This window comes from Enhydra lutris, unplaced genomic scaffold, assembly GCF_002288905.1.
Source record: "Enhydra lutris kenyoni isolate GAN:26980312 unplaced genomic scaffold, ASM228890v2 scaffoldscaffold12, whole genome shotgun sequence".
Taxonomy (NCBI): domain Eukaryota; kingdom Metazoa; phylum Chordata; class Mammalia; order Carnivora; family Mustelidae; genus Enhydra; species Enhydra lutris.
In genome coordinates, this window is record NW_019154096.1 from 69,595,444 (window position 1) to 69,610,065 (window position 14,622).

Sequence of the window (14,622 nt, forward strand, 5' to 3'; positions counted from 1 at the left end):
TTTCTTTCTAGTTTTTATTTATTTTTTATTTTTTTTAAAAGATTTTATTTATTTATTTGACAGACCGATCACAAGTAGGCAGAGAGGCAGGCAGAGAGAGAGAAGCAGGCCGGGGTGGGGGGAAGCAGGCTCCCTGCTGGGCAGAGAGCCCAATGCGGGGCTCAGTACCAGGACCCTGGGATCATGACCTGAGCTGAAGGCAGAGGCTTTAACCCACTGAGCCACCCAGGCACCCCTAGTTTTTATTTTTAAAGTTTTAAATTTTTTGAATGGCTGATGTATTCCCCTGGCCCCAATTGCCAAAGATGGGAAAGAACATTGATTTAGGAGGTTCTCACCCACCTTCACTTTCAGCTGCTGTATACCCTGTCCCTTCTGTTCCTTCTCCCACTCTGGAGAGAAGAGATATTTCAGTGGCATTTTTTATTTTGCTTATTCCCTTCCTGTCCTTCCCTGGCTTCCTCTGTGGTGGTTCATGTTAATCTCCTATGCATTCCTCACTTACTGCCCATCCCCCTCCCCTGGGCTATGTAGCTCCAGGTCGTTTTAGGCCTGCTGTTCCTTTCCCTACTCTCAGGCTCTACCTCCTGTCAATGCTGTCAGCCAGTCCGTGGCTGCAGTCTTGTTTTATTTATGCCATTATCTGCCTGTGCTGGCCTCCAGGAAGCACATGCTCATTAGTTTTTTATTCACATCTTCGTAATTGGCCTCAGTTTACTTTTTCCGATCTTATCAATCCACATATCCACCGCAGTCACTGGTCTTCTGTTCCAGGCAGCTTGCTCCTTTATTTTTATATCTTCTTAGCCCAGTACAGCGCCTGGTTCCTGGCAGGGACTTGCTAAGTGTTTCACCACTGAAGGGACAAAGTTGAGAACAAACTTTGCACTTTCCTCCGCACTATTTTTCTTGCTGCTTTCCTTCTGCCTAATGTTCCACTTCTGTGTAACTGTTTTTGGCTGCTTTACCTCTAACGTTGTCTTCCTCTTCCATGTTTCTGGGCTCATTTGGTACCCAAAGGGTAGAGTCCTCCAACTGTGGTCTGTTCTTCTGAGGTCAGGGTACAGGGTTATGGGTAGTTGGAGCGATTTCCGTAGAGGGGCGTCTGTGCTGGTCGATGTTGAGACTTGGCCTGCCTGATAAGGAGATTCTGGCACGTTGTTTGAAGAGAAATCAGGGTATTTTTAGTCTATACACCAACATGAATTCCAGTAGAGTAGCTAGACTTTTAAAAGTTAACAAGGAAGTAAAATTAATAAATACTTAATACTGGGTAAAGAACTTTTTTTTTTTTTTAAAGATTTTATTTATTTATTTGACAGAGAGAGATCACAAGTAGACGGAGAGGCAGGCAGAGAGAGAGAGAGAGGGAAGCAGGCACCCTGCTGAGCAGAGATCCCGATGTGGGACTCGATCCCAGGACCCTGAGATCATGACCTGAGCCGAAGGCAGCGGCTTAATCCACTGAGCCACCCAGGTGCCCCAAGAACTTTTTTTTTTGAAAGAATCTTTTTTTTGTTTTTAAAGATTTTATTTATTTATTTGACAGAGAGCGATCACAAGTCAGCAGATAGGCAGGCAGAGAGAGAGGGGGAAGCAGGCTCCCTGAGCAGGGAGCCTGACGCAAGGCTTGATCCCAGGACCCTGAGATCATGACCTGAGCCGAAGGCAGAGGCTTAACCCACTGAGCCACGCAGGTGCCCCAAGAACAACTTTTTAAGTATAAAGATAATGGAAAAAGGAGCAGTACAAGAATTAAAAATTGAAAATAGGGGCAGACATGTCAGAGTCAACATCTTTAGTAGAAAGGGGGTTCAAATCAATAAAGAACATACAGGATGCGTTAGAAGATATGAATGAGAAAATCCTAGAAGAAGAAACATAAGCAGCCAATTGCATAATTGTTAAATTTTACCTGCAATGAAAAGAAAATAAACATCATTTTAGGCAATGGATACCAACAAATGAGAACAATTTATAAAGGAATCTAAATGGTGGCAAGAGTACTTTAAAACAAGCATTTTCCTATGTTTCTGGCAGAAGTCTAAGTTGGTATAACCCTGTGGAAAGCAATTTGGTAATGTCTGAAAGCTTTAAATTTTCTTATGTTTTCACCTACTAATTTCATTCCCAGGAATCTGTCCTAGAGCTCTTAATTACAGAGGCAATAAAATATTTGCAGGATGTCCATTATTTATCAGTATTTTTAAAAAGATTTATTTATCTTTTTTTATTAACATATAATGTATTATTTGCCCCAGGGATACAGGTCTGTGAATCATCAGTCTTAACAATTCACAGCACTCACCATAGCACATACCCTCCCCAATATCCATAATCCAGCCACCCTATCCCTCCCCTCCCACAACACAGCAACCCTCAGTTTGTTTCCTGGGATTCAGAGTCTCTTATGGTTTGTCTCCCTCCCCAGTCCCATCTTGTTTCATTTTTTCTCTCCCTACCCCCCATGACCCCCTGCCCTGCCTCTCATATTCCTCATATCAGAGAGGTAATAGGATGATTGTCTTTCCCATATGATGATTGACTTATTTCGCTTAGCATAATACCCTCTAGTTCTATCCACGTCGTTGCAAATGGCAAGATTTTGGGGGTTTTTGATGGTTAAATAGTATTTCATTGTATGTATGTGTGTGTGTGTGTGTATATATATCTATATCTATATCTATATCTATCTATCTATATATATATATATATATATATCACATCTTCTTTATCCATTCATCCGTTGATGGACATCTAGGTTCTCTCCATAGTTTGGCTATTGTGGACATTGCTGCTATAAACATTCAGGTGCACGTACCCTTCGGATCACTACATTTGTATCTTTAGGGTAAATATCCAGTAGTGTAATTACTGGGTCGTAGGGTAGCTCTGTTTTCAACTTTTTGAGGAAGCTCAATACTGTTTTCCAGAGTGGCTGCATCAGCTTGCATTCCCACCAACAGTGTAGGAGGGTTCCCTAAAGATTTATTTATCTTAGCGGGAGCAAGTATGTGTGGGGAGGGGCAGAGAGAAAGTCTTTTTAAAAAAATTTTTTTTATTTAAGTTCAATTTAGTTGACATATAGTATATTAATAGTTTCGGGGTGGAATTTAGTGATTCATCAGTTGCATATAACACCCAGTGCTCTTTAAATCAAATGCTCTCCATAATGCCCGTCAGCCAGTTACCCCTTCCCCCAGCCTCCTCCCCTCCAGCAACCTTGAATTTGTTTCCTGTAGTTAAGAGTTTTTTATGGTTTATTTCCCTCTCTGTTTTTATCTTATTTTTTCTTCCTTTCCCCTATGCTCATTTGTTTTGTTTCTTGAGTCCCACATATGAGTGAAATATGGTGCCTTTTTCTGACTTATTTTGCTTAACATGATGCCATCTAGTTCCATCTGCATGGTTGCAAATGTTTAAGATTTCATTCTTTTTATTGGCTAAGTAATATTCCTATATATAGGAATATATATATTCCTATACACACACACACACACACGTATGTGTGTGTATATCTCCCACATCTTCTTTATCCATTCATCTGTCAATGGACATCAGGGCTCTTTCCATAGTTTGGCTGTGGTGGACATTGCTGTTATAAATATTGAGGTACAGGTGCCCCCTTTGAATCACTATTTTTCTATCTTTTGAATAAATACCTAGAAGTACAGTTGCTGGGTCATAGGGTTGTTCTATTTTTAACTTTTTGAGGAACCTCCATACTGTTTTCCAGAGTGGCTGTACCAGTTTGCATTCCCACTAACAGCATAAAGGGACTCCCCTTTGAGAGAGAGAATCTTAAGCAGACTCCACGCTGAGGACAGAGCTCTACACGGGGCTGGATCTCATGATCCCGAGGTCACTACCCCAGCCAAAACTGAGCGTTGGCCACTTAACCGACTATACCACCCAGACACCCCATCACAGTTTTTTGGTGTTTTTTTTTTAAGATTTTATTTATTTATTTGACAGACAGAGATCACAAGTAGGCAGAGAGAGAAATGCGAGAGGGGAGAAGCAGGTCCCCTCTTGAGCAGAGAGTCCGGTGCGGGCCCGATTCCAGGACCCTGGGATTACAACCTGAGCCAAAGGCAGAGGCTTTAACCCACTGAGCCACCCAGGCGCCCTGTGTATTTTTTAATAATAGGGGGAAAACTGGAAATTGCTTAAATGCCCAAGAGTAAGGAAGTGCTTCCTTTAGTGGAAAATTATGTAGTCATGAAGTTAAAATTTTGAAGAGTATTTTAAAGACATAAGACAATACTCAAGAAATGTTACAAGAAAAAAATGAGCATACATTGCTATATTTGTGGTCTTGTGATGCAGTAGCACACAGACATATGACCTGAACCGTAGCAAAATAAGTTTTCTGGCTGGAGGATGGGAGTGATAAAATATTTTTTCCAATGTTATACAGTATGACTTTTATAATATGAATGCATATTATTTAAGATGTAAATATTGTCTTATTGGTTGGTTCCACGTATGGGTTCTGTAGCCGAATGGTTAAGAGCACAGGCCATGAGTCATGCAGGCCTGGCTTTGAATTGCAGTTCTGCCCAAAGAGAAGTCAACTTTATTTGCCTCCCACTGAATGTATCGTTAACAACAAAGACATTCAAGATACAGTAGTCAAAACTCAAATGAATTTGGAGACTATGGATTATTAAGTCTGTAATTACCCCATGAGTTATAGATTGATTATAAATTTCCCTAAAATAAAATTTAAATAGTAATAATTAAAATGTAATTTTAATTTTCTACTAAGGGAAATACTGTTTTCGTCCTTGGTAATTTTTTCCAGCTATGGAGCTACTACTAGTGTTACATTTATCTCCATGTATATAACAGCCTTTTACAACCTGGGTTTTACAAGAGAATTAAGCCCTGATGTCCTCATACATCCACTGAGTGTTATGAATTAGGCTCTTGCCTGGTTGATTAGAATGGTATCAGTTATGTGCCGTCTTTGGGAGAATTGCGAAAAGTTACCCAGAGCATTCTGTTCTGTTCTGGGGAACCCTCATTGGGATGTCTGGCACAGAGTAGGCACTCAGGAAATGTCAGTAGCTCTTAGTGGTTTTGCCACAGAAGTCACATAAAAGAGCACTGGCTTTCTGGATTTTTTTTTTCTTTCTTAGTGTAAGGTTCTCTGGGAAAGGGCGTTTTCCAGGGTGTGATCCAGTAAGTGGCCTTCTTTCTGGCTGTTTCTCAACTCTTGTCTTTGAATCTGGGACTGGCTCCGGGCTACGGGACTGCGGAGGACTCCCCTGATTCGCCCTCTTGCAGTGTACCAGCCTCTTTCCTCCACTGCAGGGCGCCCAAGTACTGCCTCCTATCCGAGAAGCGTGTCGGCTTGTCATTTCTCTCCCCGTAATTGTCCACAGAGCAGAACCTCATTCAGGCCTTGGATTTAATACTTTTCCACAAATTGCTTTATAGTAATGTATTCAGTTCTGGATATTCGTAACTGCCTTTGGCAATGTTGATCATTTAAAATAGACTGCTGAAGATACTGTTTTAATATGTTTTCTGATGAATATTTTCTCATGATTGCTTCTTATTTTCTTTTAGCTACTGATCTACTCCTTGCCTGGAATCCCATTTGTTTGGGATTGGTAGAAGGTGTTATTGGGAAAATTCAACTTCATTCAGGTATGTTTCCATAAAGTCCTTCAATCTGTTAAATTTAATGGCGCATCCTATGACATTTTCTTCTTTGAAGATGAATGTGGATTTTGTTATGGCTTTGATTCCTTTGCCCTAATTTTAGGTCTGCCCAAAGTAGGTATAAGTATCAAATAACCTGCTACGTGTCAGGAATTATGCTAGTTGGTAGAACACAGCAGTGAGAAAAAACTGACCTCACCCTTGTTTAGGGAGATAGACATTAGTAAGTAATCACTGAAATAAATATATAATAATTTGGTAATTGTGGTACATGCTCTGACAGATACACCAACTGCACTGATTTCAAAGGAGAAGGTAGTAGGAAGAAGGCTGGTGAGGTAGGCAGATGGCAGACCATGACTGTCCAACTTTGGGCCAGCTGTCCATTCTGGATAGTCAACTCTGGCTAGGGAAGTGTGTGGTTCTCCTGGCATGCAGTGCAGCCCTTTCCAAGTACCCTCACCAGGGCAGGCAAATTGGTGAAGGGTCTAGGTTGTTCATCAGGCCCTTGCTTAGAAGACAGACATTTGTGTCTGAGGTTCAGAGGGAATTTTGATGATGAGAAAAGAGAGACTATATAGGTAGGTTCCAAAAAGTCCTGAAAAGTACTAACTGAAATATTGTTTTTTAAAGATTTTATTTATTTATTTGACAGACAGAGATCACAAGTAGGCAGAGAGGCAGGCAGAGAGAGAGGAGGAAGCAGGCTCCATGCTGAGCAGAGAGCCTGATGCAGGGCTCGATCCCAGGATCCTGGGATCATGACCTGAGCCGAAGGCAGAGGCTTTAACCCACTGAGCCACCCAGGCGCCCCCTAACTGAAATATTTTAACACTGTATTTAAATATCTGTTTTTCCTTTGCAGTTTTAATGAGTTATGAACTATAGACGACTTTACCATTATCATGTAATTGAGAGTCTAGCTACCTCTATAGTATTCCCTTTCTTACTCTTCTAAAATAAAATTGTTGTGGGGCGCCAGACTGGCTCAGTGGGTAGAGCATGTGACTCTTGATCTCAGGGTTATGGGTTCAAGCCTGAGATTGGATGTAGAGATTACTTAAAAATAAAATCTTTTTTTTGAGTAAGCATGAGTGGAGGGGGAGGAGCAGAGTGGGAGGAGGACAGAAAGAATCTCAAGCAAATTCCCTGCTGAGCAGGGAGCCCTACATGAGGCTTGATCCCAGGACCCTGAGATCATGATCTGAGCCAAAGGCAGACACTTAACCTACTGAGTCACCCAGGTCCCTAAAAATAAAATCTTTAAAAATAAAATTGTTGTGTATTTGGGAGCTAGGTTGATTTCTGTGTGTTAAAAAGCATGTATTGCTGGAGACTAATTTTCCTTTGCTAGATTCTTTGGTTATTTTTTAAAGTTTGCTTTTATTATGAAATATTTCATAGATACAAAAAGCTATTTACCACAGATGTACAGTACAGGTTGTTGTAAAACACACATATACCTGCCACCCAAACTAAGAAATGCAACGTAACTAATGTCTTTAGATCCCTCACTGTGCCTTCCTCCAAGTGTGTCCTGCTTTCTGCCCTTCAAGAGCAGCTACTATTTTTGTGTTTATTCCCTTGATTTTCATTAGTGCTTTAATTACATATGTTTTCCTAAGTAATATGATGCTGAGGTTTGTATTTGAGGGACTTTACATAAATGATATTAAGCTGTTGTGTTCTTCTCTTTGTTTTCCCTGTCCCCTCTCCATTCAACTTGATATTTTTGAGATTTATCCATGTTGATGTATGAAGCTCGAGTTCTTTATTTTCACCCTCGTATGAATATATTGTCATTTGTCCTTTCTCCTGTCAGCGGGTAATTTTTTGATGGTTTATTTTTGCTATTGGAAATAAGACCGCTATAAACATTGTTGTATTGTCTTTGGTAGTTTTGTAATTCTTCTGGTATGAGAAGAAAAGCATTTAGACATTGTATAACCATGCTAAGTATTTTAGTAACACTCTCCTACCTGTCCACATTTACATAAATATATTTTTAATTCATTTATATGCTGACAGGATAATTTCATAGCTGAGTGTTCTGAGCTAAAACTCATTTTCTATTGTTTAAATGAAGCTCATGAAACTTTTGAGTTATTTTTCTTCAGTTTCAATCACATCCTGGAACAATGAATAAATCACTGAAATCAGTCAGGAGATGTGAATCCAAACTTTATTTATTAGCTTTGAGATATAGAGGGGGTTACTTAACATGGGTTTCATTTATCTATTGCTAAGACCCCAGGAATTCTTTAAAACAACAACATGTAATATTATACGATTCTGTGGATTGACCTAGAGGCTCTTTTGCCCTTTATCTTCTGTTGTGTGAGGTCAGCTGGGACTTTGCCTGGCACGTCTCTGTCCATGTAACTCATTTCACAAGGCCTCCCCTTGGGTCCTCTTTCTATACTGGATGCCTGGACATTTTTCCAAGGTGGGGGCTGGGTACCAGGAAGACCAGTCCCAGTATGCAGAGTTTTATCAAGCCTCGACTTATGTCACTGAGCTTGCTAATACTCCACTGGCCAAAGGAAGTCACGTAGCCAACCCCAGAGTGAACATCAGAGTGGGCTTCCCAAAAGCTGTTTCACTGGGGCCATGATGCCCGTGAGCCTCTACTTTGTAAGCTGTAAAACTAGAGTAAAAATAACTGCTCTCTTTTTTCCCCTGCAGTATTAGGAGTCTAAATGAGATAATATACCGGAAGGTACTTAATAAATTACCACCATTTTATCAAGGCTCTTTTGGTTGCAATTATGTGTATCTGCATACACAAAACAGAGTTTTATTAGGAACCCAAGGGACCAAAACCAAGAAGTGGATGCCTTATGGTGTCTGAGATTACATTTTTGGGCGGGTAGTCTCTAAGCATCACTTCTCCTATATATTTCTTTTATTTTTCTACTCTTGGCTTTCTGTTTCTGTATATTATAGGACAGAATTTCTGCTCTTGCATGGTACCCTCAACCCTCCAGCCCCTAACACCACAGGAGCCTGCCTAGCCGTCAAGGACTGAGCAGTGAGTCTAGTTCAGACCCTCGGGAAAGAGATTCTTAGCTGCCCTGTCTGGGCCAAGGGCATTCCCTGGTCACAAAGTTCAACCACGCTCCAGAGGTCTACTTCTTCAGTCAGAGCAGGAGGCCTTGGACTTGGCAGAGAACCCACACGTTTCATACAAACAGCAAACAAATATAAGTTGTTGATTGATGAATTTATGATACAGTAAAAGTCTGGTCATTTTAGGTGGTAAATATGGGCATCTCCTGCCGTCATTCTTGGTTTACATGTGCTTTCCCTCCTGGCACTGCTTGCCTTTGGATTCCGAGCAAGCGGTTGATAAGCAGTGGGGGTTCCTGTCTGCAGGACATTTTGGAAAAGGGAGAGGTGAAGAAAGAAAATAGAAGAAAGGCAGGAAGAAGTAATCTCTGTACTTTTTTTTTTTTCTCCTGTCACATCACTTTTAAGGCTTGGCTCTTAAGAGAGGGAGTGGGGAGGAAACAAAGGAACATCTTTTCTGGGGCCCCTGCTGCTCTTCCTTCCCTCACCCACCACCCACCAGAGACAACTGCAGCCACACCCCAGTGTGTCACTCTGCCTCCACGCAGCCCCCAGCTCCCCGCCCTTCTGCATCCATCTTCCCCCTTCTCCCGTGGCTCCCTGCATCTCTGCCCTGGGATGCCTCATCCCCATCCCTTCCCTCCCTGAGCCCCACTAAAACTCCTGCTCTGGTCATACCATCGGCCTGGCTGGTGGGAGATACGCTCCCAGGATGGACTAGAACTAACACTGACCCTTCAGGTGCGTTCTCCCCTGGGAACATCTTATCTTCTGGGCGTAGAGGTTGGGGAAATAACATGTCTGTACTTAAACTCTTTCTCACTCCTGTTTCCCTCCTACTTATTCTCCATATTTCAATGCACGAATTTTTGTTCTTGCCTAGTGAGATGGGAACATAAGTTTATTTGAACAGCTGTCATTGACAGTCTAACAGCGGCGTGGGTGAGCCATGCCACTGTTCCTGATTGTCACTGAACTCTGAGCTCTGTGGAATGTAAGCAGGCATGACTTAGGTACCGGATTAGTTTGTGAGGGCTGCCATAGTGAAGGCCCGTAGACTAGGGGACTTAACAGAAATTTATTTTCTCACAGTTTGGAGGCTAGAAGTCCAAGATCAAGGTGTTGGCAAGTGGTTTCTTCTTTCTTTCTCCTTGGCTTGTAGATGGCGGTCTTCTCCCTGTGTCTTCACATCATCCTGACTGTGTTCACACTGCCCTTTCTCTGAGTGCATCTGTGTCCAGATTTCCTCTTCTAAGGACACCATTGCATTGAATGAGAACCCCCCCATAACCTCATTTTAATTTAATTACCTCTTTAAAGACCCTGCCTCTAAAATAGAGTCACATTATGAGGTACTGAAGGTTAGGACTCCAGCATATGAATTTTGGCAAGACATAGTTCAGCTCGTAACAGAAACTTAATGTCTTTTAGAATGCTTATTACAAAAGAGTACAAAGAGAATTCTTTCCCTTTATTTCACGGTGAGATAGGCCATTCACCAGATATCACTGATGGGGCACCCACCCCAGAGTTGGACTAAACTCGAAGATCACATAGTAGCCTTGGGTCGGGTTACTTCACCTGAACGGCCAGTCACCCACTGTAAGACAAAGCTAACACCTCCTTGATATGATCATTGTGAGATTTAATTAAACTCCTTTAAGTGCTTAGCATGGTTTCTGGTACTAGTAAGCATTCAAAAGATGTTGGCTATTAATATTCCCCCTTAGTTTTAAAGGTCACTTAGAGGTGTCAGATATTCTACTAGAGAACCACTTAAGTCCCGGCTATATAATTTTGAATAAATTTTAAACTTAGATTGTTTTTTCCAGTAATGTTAATATTGCTGAAACTAATGATATTAACATGTCATTAAAAGACTACATGGTGGGGATCTATAAAAAGACATGTTTTTAGTGGTTAAATATTAGCATCAGGGTAAGTTATATTCCATAATCCATGAACCCCTTTTTAAAAATGTGTGGCAGAAGAATTTTAAAGTATTATTTAGTTGCATCCATGGCTGATAATTGCCCTTCCTTTTAGTAGGCCCTGCCAGAAAATTGTTCTGTTAACCCTGGTGTCTAGGAAGTACATTTTTAGAACTATTAGCCTTCCTTGGATGTGAAAAGCCTCTCTGGCGGGCAGGTGGACTTTAAGCTAGGGCGTAATGTAGTGTCTCTCCACAATTTGAATGTCTGACTTTGGTTTGATCAGTGGGATTTATCAATATGAAGAACAGAAAATAGAAGGAACGTGTCATGTGCTAAATAGATGAAAGAAAAGCTTCATGAAATATCAACATATTTTATCCATTGTCGGGTCCAGGAGGACTTAAGAATGATAGTTAGATTCTCATCACAACTGTAATTACTCATTAATTTTTTGTTTTCCTTTTTTCTCTCAGTCGCCTCCTATCCCGTCCCCTAAGGATAAGTTGCAGGGAGCCAGGGGCTGTGTCCCTCTCTGCTGGCCTACAGCAGGGCTATTCATAAATATTCAACAAATATTTGGTTGTAATTATGTGTATCCGCATACACAAAACAGAGTTTTATTAGGAACCCAAGGGATAATAGGTTATATTATAGGATATAGGATATAGGATAGGATATAGGATATAGGATAATAGGTTATATTATAGGATATAGGATAATAGGGATAATAATTAGGAATCCAAATAATTATGGAATACCTCCTGCATGTCAAGGTCTGCACTCAGTGATGGGGACTGTGGGGTGAATAAAACTTGAAGCTTCCAGGAGTGTAGGATTGGATTCAAGAGGTAGACTTTACTTACCCGATCACACTGTGTGATCATTAGGCTTAGGCTTCTGAAGAAGAGTGTGGGATGTTGTAAGTACATGATAGAGGGCCCTGACTGGTGCAGTGGGGGTCCTGGATGGACAGCATCCCTGAGGATGTGATGTCTGAGTCCAGGCCTGAAAAATGAGTGAGATAATCTGGACAAGGCCAAGGTAAGGGCAGAGAGTGAGAGGAGAGACGATTCTTGGCAGAGTCAGCAGCCCTGCAAAAGGCCTACATGATTGATGTTTTCTCTGTTTTCTATGGGATGTTGGGGAGATTGCTGTTATCTTCACTCAGATATCCATGAAAAGGTTGCATTAGACTGCAGACTTTAAACGGGTCACAAAAACTCTTTCAAATCTATTTTGAAGGTTGAGAAGAAGATAAGCTCAATTAGGGTAAGAAGTATCAGAACATAAAAACCGAAAGTATATATTCCATGATATTTTCAGAAGTAGTTTGAAAACTCTCAGAAATCTTGATTAATTTGGCAATAGAGGCTCTTGGTTTAGTGACTGAGTTACTACTCTAAATGTTGTAGACCCAGAGACACCATTCACCCAAGTAGCTCATTTGTTAAAATAGTGCTTGCCATCTGCTGTTTTTCCACTCTTGAAGTCGTGAAGATGTCTCAGTCATTAAAATGGTAAAATGTATTATGCATATGGTTTACAAAGTGTGATTTTAGTCTGCTGGGGAGACTTTGCTGGGATAATGACATAAAATATTTTTTATACTTCTGTGATGAATGAGTGGTTACTAGCCTTGCTTCAGTACTTTCCTGAAAAGCCATTAGAAAACCCCAGTTTTTGAGGATATTGTAGGGAAAGGGAGAGAAGCTGGCAGGGCTTCTTATGTTTAAATACTAGTATAATTGCTCACGGTTGCATTGTGAGAGAAGTAGATTGTTTTATTGTCTACCTACAACTCACTATTACAGACACATAAGGATTGGGATAATGGTTGTACAACTCCATACATGTATTAAAATCGTTGAGTTGTGGGATGCCTGGGTGGCTCAGCCGGTTAAGCGTCTGCCTTCAGGTCAGGTCATGATATCAGGTCCTGGAATTGAGTCTCACATCGGGCTCCCTGCTCAGCAGGAAGTCCGCTTCTCCCTCTCCCACTGCTTGCTCTGCCTGTTGTTCCCCCTGCTTGTGTGTTCTCTCTCTCTTTGACAAATAAGAAATATTTAAAAAAAAATCATTGAGTTGTATACTTACAATGGGTGAATTTTATCGTCTATAAATGATATCTCAATGAAGCCATTAAAAACATTTAAATCAGGTCTTTTGATGTACTCTGTTGTCATTACTTCTGACTCTGTCTTAATTAAAAAGTTGAACACTTCTCTCTTTCCGTAACTTCTGGTGATTTTTTTCACGTACTAAAGTTGCTTTGAGGGAAATATTCAAAGGCAGTATTATTTCTGACACTATGTTTCTGCCAAAATAGGAATGATTTAAAATGTAATTCAAATCCAGTCATTTTATATTCATTTTGTTATTCACGAGGATCTCAGAATTATTTATTTTGGAGGTAAAAGTTTCATTGGTGACTAGGTTCCTGGCCAATGCTTAAAAGACTCTTTACTTGTAGTTCGGGGCACCTGTTTTATGAGTGACTTTGGGTCTGGGAATTAGGCAGCTAAGTGGCATCTTCTCCTCACTCTTCTCTGCTTCCTTCCTCTTCCTTTTACTCTCTCCCCAGTACATAGGTGCCGAGCAGCCCCTACCGCCTCTCTTGGCTCCCTTCAGCCTCTTCCATTATTGTACACTTCAGAATTTTCCATTGCCTCCCTTGTCCCTAATCTGAATTCCATTCTCCTTGGTGCAGATGGTTCCACCTTCCTGGCGGGGGCAACCCTTGAACTAGCCACATGACTGTGACCCATAGCTCTGGGCTTTCCTAAGGGTTGGCACACAAGGAAGCTTCTTGTGCTGTGCCTGTCTGTCATTGGCAGATATGTGTATTTTCAGGCGGAGAGATTCTCTAGAGACGGGCCAGCATGCCTCTTAGGCTATTCCACTGCCATTCCAGTTTCCAGTTACAGACCCATTTGTTCTTTTTTTTTTTAAATATTTTATTTATTTATTTGTTAGAGAGAGAGAGAGAGAGAGCATGAGCACAGGCAGACAGAGCGGCAGGCAGAGGCAGAGGGAGAAGCAGGCTCCCCGCTGAGCAAGGAGCCCGATGTGGGATTCGATCCCAGAACACTGGGATCATGACCCGAGCCGAAGGCAGCTGCTTAACCCACTGAGCCACCCAGGCGTCCCCAGACCCATTTTTTCTTAAACTCCAGTTCTCCTCAGTGATTTCTGTGGTGGTGATATTAAAAGTTTTTCGCTTTGGAAAAAGAAGAGGATTGTTACAGTAAGAGTGACTGTATGTATGGACCACCTACAAAGGTGCTTTTTATATTTCCTCTCATATTCTTTTTGAACTTTTTATCTTATTGAACTTTCTGAAGTGCTTGCAATCAAATTATTATCAGGTCTAATTGTTGAAGAAAAGAAATCTTGATAAACCTAGTAAGTTCTCATTTACTTAGTTGTGGGCCAATGTCAGCCATCCAGAGCAGAAAATACAGATTACTGGTTGAATTGACTTGGTTCTCAAGTTGCTTACAGCCTGTGGGCTTGGGGACCCCTCTTGTAGGTGGCTTCCAACCTTGAAGCATGCTTGTGTCATCTCTCCAACAGTAACTTATCTTCATGACGGTAGACAGTAGACCAACTCTGGGGCACCTGGCTGGTGCAGTCAGTTGAACATCCAACTGTGTATTTTGGCTCAGGTCGTGATCTTATGGTCATGAGGTTGAGCTCTGCATCCAGCTCTGTGCTCAGCATGGATCTCTCTGCTTGAGATTCTCTCTCTTCCTCTCCCTTTGCTTCTCCCCACGCCCATTCTCTCTCTCTCAAATAAATAAATCTAAAAAAAAATACCAATTATACTTTATAAACTTATCTGTAATTATACTTAGTAGGCAGGAAAACATGTAACACATTGAAGTTTTTCAAAAATTGTAAGAAAACTTAGCACTTTAAAGAGGATAAGCTATAGTTATATAGAAAA

General features: G+C 41.2%; 1 protein-coding gene across 1 annotated transcript in view; it reads left to right on the forward strand.

Annotated features, from left to right (window-relative positions):
• LOC111144865 (inositol polyphosphate-5-phosphatase F) overlaps positions 1-14,622 on the forward strand; it is an 81,458-nt gene that overhangs the window by 15,907 nt on the left and 50,929 nt on the right. The window contains exon 2 of the mRNA XM_022499420.1: positions 5,578-5,658. Coding sequence (XP_022355128.1) covers positions 5,578-5,658 — 81 coding nt within the window. The remainder of the gene's footprint in view (positions 1-5,577; positions 5,659-14,622) is intronic.